Source organism: Malus domestica, chromosome 16 (assembly GCF_042453785.1).
Source record: "Malus domestica chromosome 16, GDT2T_hap1".
In the NCBI taxonomy this organism is placed as follows: Eukaryota; Viridiplantae; Streptophyta; class Magnoliopsida; order Rosales; family Rosaceae; genus Malus; species Malus domestica.
Window position 1 is genome coordinate 9303154 of NC_091676.1, and position 11118 is coordinate 9314271.

The following is an 11118-nucleotide window of genomic DNA, read 5'->3' on the forward strand; positions in this document are numbered from 1 at the left end:
GAAATAAAATAATACATGAGGTATGAAAGTGAAATGTTTTAAAGATGTTGTATGAGATTGTAATAAACCCTCAAACCTGAGGGGTTTCTATGTAATTTACCCATAATTTTAAGTAGATATAATTTTTTTTTTTGAACAAACGATATTACTAAACCGTCGTTGACGAGAATCGAACATGAGATATCTCACTTACTAATGAAGAGAAATATTACTAAATCATAATATTAATTAGAATAATTTGTCATGATAATCATAAGCAGAATGACAAATAGACGTAATATTGTTATGATAATCATAAGCAGAAGGACAAGTTGATTCACCCAGGGACAAACATTATCCTCTCATTTTACCAAAAGTATCCATCTAAATATCTAATTGCCCATGAGATACACCGGAAAAAGACCAATTTGCCATCATAAAATATAAATTACTTGTAAGTCGTAATGCAATCTCTGACTAACGTAAAGTTTACAGACAGCGGTCTGCCCCATCCAAAGACCCACAAAATCTCTCTGTCCAAGCTCTGTTCAGTCTTCAGCTGAAAAAAGCTCCGACCTTGGAGCCGTCGAGTCCCCGCCTACGCTACCCCTACATCCTAGAGCGCGATCTAGGTGCCTCCCATTGCCTGCAACTAGCTAACTAACTGACTACGACTCCATGGACCGGAGGCGAACCGACAGCCCGGTCTACGCCCGCCAGTGGACGAGCGAGTCCACCACCACTGTCGGCGGAGCTACATCTCCTGCAATGTCGCCGGTGCGCGGCCACCACGCGCGGTCCTCCTCCGCCAGCGGAATCTCCAACATTAAACGCACTCAGAACTTTGCCGCCAAGGCCGCGGCCCAGCGCCTCGCTCAGGTCATGGCCTCTCAGACCGCCGACGGCGACGACGACGAAGATGATGATCTAGGATTCCGGTACAGTGTTCCGCCGCCGCTCTCTGTGTCGAGGAATGCCAACAGTGCCGGTGCTAAGCCGGCGGCGCCGTCTTTGAAGTCCACTACTAGATCACCTTCGCCCGCGGTAAATCTCTGAGCTTTCTCAATTGTGCACTTTTTTTTTTTCGGTTGTAAGTACTGAGAGGTTGAATGAATTCGTCAAAATCCAATCAGATCGTGCTTGAATTTGAGCGGACGAAGAACTGAATGTGGATTTAGTTGCTCTTGTATTTGAAATCCGGTAGTACATTGCTCTGTCTATTCTGATTAACTATGAATTTTGTGAAATTCTGCCCTCTTCAGCTTGAAAAAGGCTGCCTTTTGTGTGGATATTGAGTTCTACTGAGTGTAAAGTTTGATTGACTGATGTTTAGATTTGTTCATACACAACTTAGACTGGTAGGCATTTACTTTTTTGTGTCTTGAAAGGAATGTGTGTGTCGATGAATGGTGTTGTGAATGGATGGGGAAGTTTTGGCTTCAATGCAGAGGGCTAATTGAATTTTCTGATGTTTTAATTAGTTAGCTCGGAACTCCTTAGACGTAACTCCACAAGTTCACTCAACATCAGCAGGAAGGCCAGCAATGTCTCTTCGTGCAGCACCTCCATTGGTACCACCCAATAGAACAACACTGAGGACAGCAACTTCCATGCCGCCATTGGATCCTCCCACCACTAATAGCAAAAAAGAGAATAGGTAAAGAATCTTCTTTCTCTCGTGTCATTTGGATAATTGGACATTTGAAGGTCTACCACTATTTTATGAATTTCAGAGGTTTAGGTATAGAGTGACGGGATAGGAGGTGGAATCTTCTAGTTCTTCTTATTTGACCCGAAACTGATCGATCTAGCCATGAGCAGTATCATAGTTTACCTTAGTTTTGACTATCGTTCTCGTTCAGGCTTTCAAATGTATTCATACTATATAAGGAGTCCAATTAATGTCTTGCTAATAGGGTCATTTCTATGCATGCCATATGACCCCCTATCGGGTTTTTGGATTGGGGTTTCCATTATATGAATGAATAATACAAGTTGAACATAATGGATGTGCATGAATTGCAGATTCTTGTCAGAAATAGGAAATTACAAATCAAAAGATCCAGGAGATCAACGAGACTCTTCTTCACTCCGTGATGAAGTATGTCATGAATAACGTCTATTGGATTTTATTTTCACCTAACATCTGAATGTGTCATTTGTATACCACTTTAGATAAATAAGGAAATTATTTTCTATTTCCTATCCTTGGAGTGGTACTCATGTACTGTTTAAATTGCAGCTTGAAATGCTACAAGAAGAGAATGAGAATATTCTTGATAAGGTGCAATACGTTATCCTTGTTATTTCTTGATTAATTAATTTAACTGACCTTATCTGTAACTGATTCCATTCTGAAATTTATCTTACAGCTTAGACATGAAGAAGAGAGATGCGATGAGACAGAGGCTAGAATTCGGGAACTTGAAAAACAGGTAATTGCGTTATTATTATGATCTGCCGCATAATGTCTGAGAGTGTGCCTTTATTAAACATGAAGTTTGCTTTTGTGAGTCTTCAGGTTGCTGCGTTTGGCGAAGGCTTGTCTTTGGATGCAAAATTCTTGAGCAGGTGTACTAAAGTTAACTAACCTTAATGCCTGCCCTTTTCATTCTCATTTTCCTTTGATGACATCCTTTCTTGTTGCTTTGCAGAAAGGAAGCTGCCTTGCGGCAAAACGAGGTAATTATAGAAACTTGAAATGTTTGATTTTTGCCCCACCTCATTACAAGCCAAACGTACTTACATACTCACTTGGTTGAAGTTTTTTGTTTTTATCTAACTTTTATCAGGAGTTTACTAAACCAGAATGCACATGAATTATTTCAAAAAAAAAAAAACAAAAAAAAACAAAAAACAAAGAAAAAACAAAGAAAGCTAAGGAGGCTTTTTTTATTGTTATAGGTTGCACTTAAAGATGCAAAACAGTCAAAAGATGGGGCCTTTAAGGAAGTTGCGTCCCTTCGGTCTGAAGTTGAGGTAAGCATGCTACCATGCGGGCGTTGTCAGTTTGCCAAAAAAGAAATCTAAATCCAAGTCTGAAGGCTGAAGCATAACAAAATATTCAATATTATAGATTCACCGTACAAAAATTTAAATTTAGGAAATAGTACTTGGAAAAGCGTATTGAGAGTATGATTTATTCTACATTGGCTCCTTCAGGAATTTTCTACTGCTACTACTACAAATATTTTATAATTCTGTCTTTAACATAACTGCTTGAATCAGAGAGCAAAAGAAGCGAGTGCCACTGTTATGAGACAACTTCATGGAGCTGAATCAGAAGTGAAATCCTTACAGTCAATGACACAAAGAATGATATTGACTCAGGAAGAAATGGTATGTGTACCCGTTTCTTGGAGCATATGAAGTCATTGGTGATTAATTGTTTAGTATTCGCACTGCAGAGAGCATATTACTAGCATCTGGAGGATTTTGATTATTTATTATATCCGTATTTCAGGAAGAAGTAGTCCTCAAGAGGTGTTGGCTTGCACGCAATTGGGGTTTAGCTGCAAAGCTTGGTATCTATTCTACATGATACTTGTCTTACTCTTAAATGGTCCATTTTAAATTTATTCTGACAATTAATTACTCATTGAAATCTTTTTTTGTTTGCCCTTGCTTGCATTTTATTTTATTGAAAGTAAACTAAATTTAATAACGAAAACAAAAACTAATACAAGACAATGAAAAGAGGGCAATCTGTTACATAGTCAGAGCTGTTTCCTTCATAATTGGTTTCTATGATGCCCACCTTTCATCTGACTCAATTTAACATAATCTCTGTTTCGCCTTGTAGGTATATGTGCAGATATTGCAGTATCTAAGTATGAATACTGGTCATCATTAGCTCCTCTCCCATTTGAGGTCGTCATTTCTGCAGGACAAAAGGCTAAGGAGGAACGTTGGGAAAAAGGCTAGTAATCATCATGCAGTGTTTTTTGTTAGTATATATTTTTGTAGTGTTTGGTTCTGTGACAATAGTAGGTCATTGTAGTTACGGCATGCTCTAATTCTTCGTACATTGAACAGGTAATGATGATGTTGAGAGGAGAAACAAACTGGTGCAAGACTTGAATGATCTAACTGGAGAAGGAAACATTGAGAGTATGCTTGCAGTTGAAATGGGATTGAAAGAGCTTGCTTCCTTGAAGGTGCACTTTGATGCATTGCCGTCTTGTTTTGTTCTCATATTTTGTTATTCTCTGACTCAGACTCACCATGCTAGATTAGTATTTTTCTCTCTTTTTACTGTCTGTATTAGGTTGCTTCAGTGTCTTTCTCAGTAATCTGCTGCTTTTTTATTTTTCTCAATAATATATGATTTTTTGTACAACGAAGGTTGAGGGTGAAATTGTGCTTGCATTGGCCCAACAACGGTGTCCAAACTCTGCTCGATTATCATTCTCGGGTATGCATTGTGTTATTATATCATGTTGGCATGTTGGTTGGCTTTTCTGCTGATATTTGCTATCGTCTAAAGTTCCTACTGTCTTTTGCACGTACAGGTTTTTCAGATATCAAATCACCTGCTGATCCAAAGTTTATGGAGGCCATTGGTATGCCTCTCTTTCTTAGATACCAAGTCGTTGGGGTATCCATAGTTTTCCATATTTAAAAATAAACAAATAAAATTTGGAACTGTTACTAACTTACTACATTATGGAATAGGGACAAAATAGTAACATATATCAGCATCCAATCAAATTACATAAATTTCTCATAAAACATTGTGCAGAGAGTCATTAACTCTCTCCTTTGTAAGTATTGTGTGATAATCGATAAGATCTCCAGTTTTATTTATGTCGTAATCAAATGATGGATAGCCTTCAAAAATTTGTTTGTCATAGTGGCAATGTAATATGTACTGATATTAATGTTTTCTTGCAGAGTTGAGTCCAGAGGAGTCGGAGGATGTTCTTTTTAAGGAGGTTTGAAATTTCATTTCTTTTCATTCGTATTTGTGTCCCATTTGTTTAAAATCATTTTCTTTCCGTATAGGCATATATTTAATTACATGTACACTTCAATTGCTGAAGTTTTATATAACGGAAACCTTTTTGTGGCTAAATTTTTCAACTAATAGTATGGTTTGTATTAATAGAAATATACCAGCTTGTTAATCAACTGCCACATGCATTTGATCTACAGAAAATAAAATGGTTCAAGTAGTCACTTGTCATAATCTTCAAACTTAATAGTCATTTCGGTTTTTGGTCTAATAAACATACTTGTCTACGCGTTTCTTTGGTACGATTCATTTTTCACAAGGACAAGATATTGATTACTGTTAATGTAATCATTTTCATCGTATTCAACTGCCAGGCATGGCTTACTTATTTTTGGAGAAGAGCCAAAGTTCTTGGTATAGAGGAGGACATTGCCAAAGAAAGAGTTCAATTTTGGATTAACCGCGGTAGGCATGCACCGACTTCACATGATGCTGTTGATGGTCAGTTTTACTTTCATTTTTTCTCAAAATTTTACGTTTCACTCAGTCCTTGCACACAAAATCGTTGCATTCCATTTGAGATTCAAAATTGCAGCTTGTTAATTGGTTTTTGCCTAAACATGCGTGTTTTTTGATCAGTTGAGGAAGGGTTGATGGAACTCAGGAAATTGGGAATTGAGAGCCGGCTGTGGGAGGAATCCCGCAAGGCAATCGATCAAGAGTACTCTTCCGCATCTGTTGCGCAGAAATCCGCTCCACAATGAAGCTAAGCTTGACAGTAAATATCTCTTAGATGTATTATGATCAGCTATTGCCTGCATTTTTTTTCTTGTTAGTTCATTTATTTGCGTTAAACTGATTTTGTTGGAGCAATTTTATGAGATTCTGCCTAACACGGCGGCCGTAGTTAATACACATGAGAGGTGAGTTCGTCTCTTGTAATACGTAGACATATTCGCAATCGAACACCATCAGTTCCAATTTTTGTACAGATCGAATTTCAGTATGCCCTCTTCTGTTCTATTTTTTTACAACTCTTGTAGTCTGTTCCAATTTTTGTAAAGATTATATTTCCTACAAAAATTGAAAAAAAAAAAACTTATTTGAACATGTTATTGAACTAAACATAACTTATATTAAGTCTCAACCTTAAAATGTTTTTTTTTTTTTTTGAAACAATAGTATTTACACTAAGGGGGTGGAGGAGTGGACTATGGTTTACAATGGCCTTGCCATAATAATGTGGTTCAAATTCGTTTTTGGTAAGAATCGAATTTAAGATTTCTTACTAAAAGGAATACCATTAAACTGTAATACTAAGGTCACGAACCGTGAGTCGGTCTGTCCTTAGAGCCTAAATCTTAGGCTCACCCTGCCCACTTCTTACGAATCGTGATCTGCCATGCTTTAATTAAATGAACTTGAGTCGTTCCGTGTCTTATTTAAATGGGCCGTGCTCGTGTCTTGCTCGTGCCAGCTCGCCAGTTTGACACCTCTAGTTATGGCTTAGGAAGAACTGTATAAGTTGGCTACGAAAGATGCAAAAATATGTTTCAAACAAGAGAGGAAGAAATAATGCTTCAAGGTGCGCTTTCTTTCAGAATTTTTTTTTCCCACCCATCTGCAATGCGGATATACACTACCAAAATTGAACCAAACACATGAAAAAATGATTCACTTCATTTACGGGCTTGAGAAAGAAAGAATAAGGCTGGGAAATTGGTTTTGTCATCTCATAAATGGAACGTTGTAAAATGGCTGTTGAAGGCTTGGAATATTTGCTATACTCTCTTTCTCTCTCACTGGAGTCTCTGTCACGCGGTCCATGGCACTAAGCACGCTCTGCATATTTTGTTGAAGCCACTAGCCACAGTGACTGAAATATATATCGTAAGTGTCACCCGGGGGCCATAACATAAACTTACCACAAGAGTCAAGAGAGTTGGGCAACTGATCGACTAACTGGGACCAAATTTAGGGGAGAGAGAGAGAGAGAGAGAGATGTCTACAATTTGCATTGTATTCTGAAGGATTGGATGGCAGCACTTAGCAGGATAGGCATGTGCACTTGAATATAATAGTACGCAGTGCCCCCCGTTGGGGCCATGGCCTTCTGGGTGGACTCCCCCACCCCATCCCAGTAAAAAGAAGAAAGAGAAAAAGAAAATGGTGAAAATGTTCGCGTACAAATGAAAGAAAGACACTAGAAACCTAAAGGTGGATTTGACCCAATTCCCCTTGCCTATCGGTTTTTCCCCTTCCCATTTCTGTGAAATGGGACCCTTCTTTGCTAATAGAGGGTTATTATAAACCCTAATCTAGAACCCCCATAGACACTACACACACCCCTACATGTTTAACATCGTTTAGAATCTTCCTCCACTATAATTAAAGTTTGTGGTGAATGATTTCATTTGCATATCTGTGATTTTGACTCTGTAACAAGGCATTGAGGCCGATACTTAGTACTAGGTCTGGTGATATTTTTTTTTATTTGTAAATAAGAAGTAAGTTTGATTCTTGCTAAAGACGAATTTGAACCACATTATTGCAAGTACATTGTGAGGCTTAACCACTTCCTTTCTCTTATGGCATGTTTACGTAAGGGTAATCGGAATAAAGAAAGGGAATTGAATTCCGATTACGGAGTATTCCGGTGTTTACTAAATATTAAGGAATCAAAAAAGTGGTGGAGCCCACACGAAACAAGGAATCCAATTCCTGAAATTGGAGGAACCGGATTCCCTAGTTTTGTGAGGTATTTGAATTCCCTAAGGGCAAGGGAATCAGGAATGCATATTTTATTCCAATTATGCCCTCACTTGTTTCTTATTATCCCAACAGTGCCCTTCATTTGACACTCATTATGTCATTTTTAATAAATAAATAAAACCTATTTACATTTTTTTATATAGATAATTTTATTATATAAATTTAATTAAGAATTTAATTAAATTAATTAGTATGAAAATAATTTATTTATGTAAGGGCAATTTAGTCATCAACTTAGTTTTCATTCCGATTGAAGTGAATTAGTAAACAACTTATATAGACTCAATATCATTTTTGCCATCTTTTAATAAATAAATAAAACCTATTTATACATGCTTATATAGATGAATTTTATTATATAAATTTAATTAAGAATTTAATTAAATTATTAGTATGAAAATAATTTATTTATGTAAGGGCAATATAGTAATCAACCTAGTTTTCATTCCGATTGAAATGAATTAGTAAACAACTTATATGGACTCAACATCATTCCTACTCCGATTCCTGACAGTTTTAGTAAACAACTTCAACAGGAATCTGATTCTGATTCCACCTCATTTCAATTCCTCCTCAATCCAATTCCCCCTCAATCCAATTCCTCTCAATTTGATTACGGATTAGTAAACGCGCCATTAGTGTAGATAATATCGTTTATTAAAAAAAAAAAAAAACAAAGCATTGGGCCTTACACAAATTAGCAAAAACAACCCTAGAAATTAATTACAAATTGATATATTGTTGCCCTATCGGTCTATCAAACTATCAAGTTGATCTTTTTTTTAAGCATTTGATTGACTCACTACTAACTTACATGGACGCCAAATTGATGTCACATGAGTCTTTGTTCATCACCTTATATCCATAAGGTTAAAAGCTGTCTTTGAAAAGGTTCTTATTTCTTGCTCATATGATTTCTATTGATCTACATATTATCATTTGAAGTCCATGTAAGGAAAAAAAATGGTAAGTCATGCTTTTGCTTATTTCAAATTTTCATAGCAAATGTTGATTTGCATGGAAAGTTTTGAAAAATGTAACCGATCTTAGTTTCTTTAACCACAATCCTTCTAATTTGTACAAAAAAATAAGGAAAATTAATAAAAAAAAGATTTGAAAACTTTGAGTTTTAACGAAAATGACAAAATAAAGGGTAAAGTGAATATTACCATGATTGACTTTTTAGTGTAAAAATGTGGTTTTTCGTTAAAATTCCCTAAAAGATATGGAGCTATAATTTGTTTACCTGAATTATTTTTCCTATAGTCCGGTTGCTTACATGGATAATATTGCCAGTGTCGATAGGCACATTTTGTTTCTTGACATACCATAATATTGACTACGTTTAGATCAAAACGCTCCCTCGAACAATATGATCACAAGTGTCATTAATACAAAACTCAAAGTGTAAACACACCTGAAATTCAAAGATTACCCTACAATTGGACGTATCGATCATGGTTTTCCTCATAATTATTACACCGGAATCATTACACTGGATTAGATTATGCGTTGGGTTAAGAGGTGATGTTGGAACTCTCTTCTAAAACATACCTTTTTTTTCTCTCCACAGTTGTGAAAGTTGATGAACTTAGTAGAGATGGGACAGCAAGAAAAGAAAAGGCAAACGTGGTGGGATCGAGGAGGCTTGCTAGATGAAAATGTAGAGGCATGCATGGTGTGGCCCTGTGGGCGGCTAGCCAGTGCCTTTTGTCTCTACAAATCGGGTGGTCTAGCTTTGGTAAAAAAATTAAAATGTCACATTACATAGCATGTTTTCTCCAACATGCTCGAGTGAAAATCATTCCCCTCTTGGCCCCATCATCACCGCACAAACACACATGAGAGAGAGAGAGAGAGAGAGCTTCAAAGTCTCAAATATTTTTTCTAGTTTTCACTTGTGTCAACAATTCATCCATTTTGTCAAGTCAAAAGCAGGTCTGACTTATACAAGTTTACCTATTTATGCTTTAGGGTTTCACCAATTTCTGACTTGCATCCGTGTTTTTGCGGAGACAAACCAACTAACGACTTATATACATCTATAAAGTAACTTTCCAAGTATAAGAATGAATATAAACTATAAACTGAAACTTTGAAGGGTTTCACTTTCTGATCTAAGATGATTAAATTTAGCTCTCCTCCCAATTAAAGTAAGCAGTATTCAATTTTTGTTTTTAATATTAGAATGGATGAACTTCAAGATAATCATATTAATTCTAATATATTACAAAAAAATTATAATAATAATCAGGCATATTAATTGAAATGACCCATAAAACTGCCATTTATTCTCAATTTATCCCTTGAAACTGATTTTGTCTTAGTTTACCCTCTGAAACTGACATTGTCAACTCTTTTGGTTTCACTTCATCCCCGTTCTGTTGAAGAATTGTTAAATTCAAGCGTATTGTAGACATTTCAGTTTTCAAGGTTTAGTTAAATAAAAGCTTATTACCACACACCTCTTTGTATTTGCCTCTAGCCCGAGTTCAGTCGATTGATCGTGCGAAACAAATTAGGGTTTATGGAAGAAGAGAAAGGAATTTAGGCATTCGATGGCTAATATGGGTGATGATGGCAGCTCGTTGTAATCCAGAACAACCATTTTATTGTAAGTTAAAGTCAAAATTGTAATTAATTTATCACCAAAGTGATTCTTTGCTTATATTATCGATGAATTTGTAGTCATGATCTGAAGTATGATGGATGTGTATGTTAGTTTTCGACGGAATGGAGTGAAGTCAGACCAAAAAAATTGAAAATGTCAATTTTAATTAGGTACTAAAGTGAGACAAAATCAATTTCAAAGGGTAAATTGAAAATAAATGACAGTTTCAAGGGACATTTCAACTAATAAGCTTAATAATTAAGTTAATCAATGCTAATATATTTCTGCCATACCCATGCTAATCCCATCATCATCCCAATGATGGAAACAAATAGTTGCAGCCCCATCGAGATCCAAAAAGAACGAAAGCCTAGAACTCGCGTGCCTACTTCTGATCCCGTCTGATCCCTCTCTGCCGCGCAGAATTGGGAGGGATTTTTTAGTGTGATCGTCACACGAGATGGTACATTATGTGTCTCTATATAAATAATAGGTTATGTATGTTAAAATGTTAATAACTTAAAAATTAAATTTTTTCACCACTTGCATAAAAACACGTGACGTATCATCCGTGTTCCCGTTACAACTAAAAATTTCACCAGAATTAGATAAGGGGCGTGGAGTCAGTTCGAATCCGAGTTAATCTCATTTATTTTAATTCTGGACTCTACCAAACGTGGGTTATTAGTCCTAGCTAAGCTACTCCCACTTAGTACTTTTTGGAAGCGTTTGTTGCACCGGACTATCTCGGACTGGATTAGCTTCAGGGACTAAGCTGGACTGGTTTAGACTAGACTAAGCT

The 11118-nt window shown here is 36.4% G+C and overlaps 1 protein-coding gene across 2 annotated transcripts; it reads left to right on the top strand.

Moving 5' to 3' along the window:
- The first annotated feature begins 417 nt into the window (after positions 1-417).
- Positions 418-5939, top strand: LOC103433181 (coiled-coil domain-containing protein SCD2-like). 2 transcript variants are annotated; one of them, XM_070815512.1, is made up of 17 exons: positions 418-1023; positions 1461-1636; positions 2005-2080; positions 2222-2263; positions 2352-2414; positions 2501-2550; positions 2634-2661; positions 2884-2958; positions 3208-3318; positions 3443-3503; positions 3782-3898; positions 4015-4136; positions 4324-4393; positions 4500-4541; positions 4873-4913; positions 5308-5434; positions 5573-5939. In XM_070815512.1, exons 1-17 carry the CDS (start codon positions 658-660, stop codon positions 5695-5697), a joined length of 1692 nt encoding a protein of 563 aa, XP_070671613.1. In that variant the 5' UTR covers positions 418-657; the 3' UTR covers positions 5698-5939. The 2 variants fall into 2 exon arrangements, with proteins under 2 accessions (XP_070671613.1, XP_070671612.1); XM_070815511.1 differs by having other exon boundaries at positions 436-1023; positions 4491-4541.
- The last annotated feature ends 5179 nt before the right edge of the window (positions 5940-11118 follow it).

Bases quoted from the DNA above. Each gene is read 5' to 3' on its own strand.
- LOC103433181 (XM_070815511.1), top strand. From the start codon at position 658: ATGGACCGGAGGCGAACCGACAGCCCGGTCTACGCCCGCCAGTGGACG. The intron at 2,662-2,883 runs GTAATTATAGAA...TTATTGTTATAG, and splicing joins CTGCCTTGCGGCAAAACGAG to GTTGCACTTAAAGATGCAAA. The intron at 3,504-3,781 runs GTATCTATTCTA...TTCGCCTTGTAG, and splicing joins GGGTTTAGCTGCAAAGCTTG to GTATATGTGCAGATATTGCA.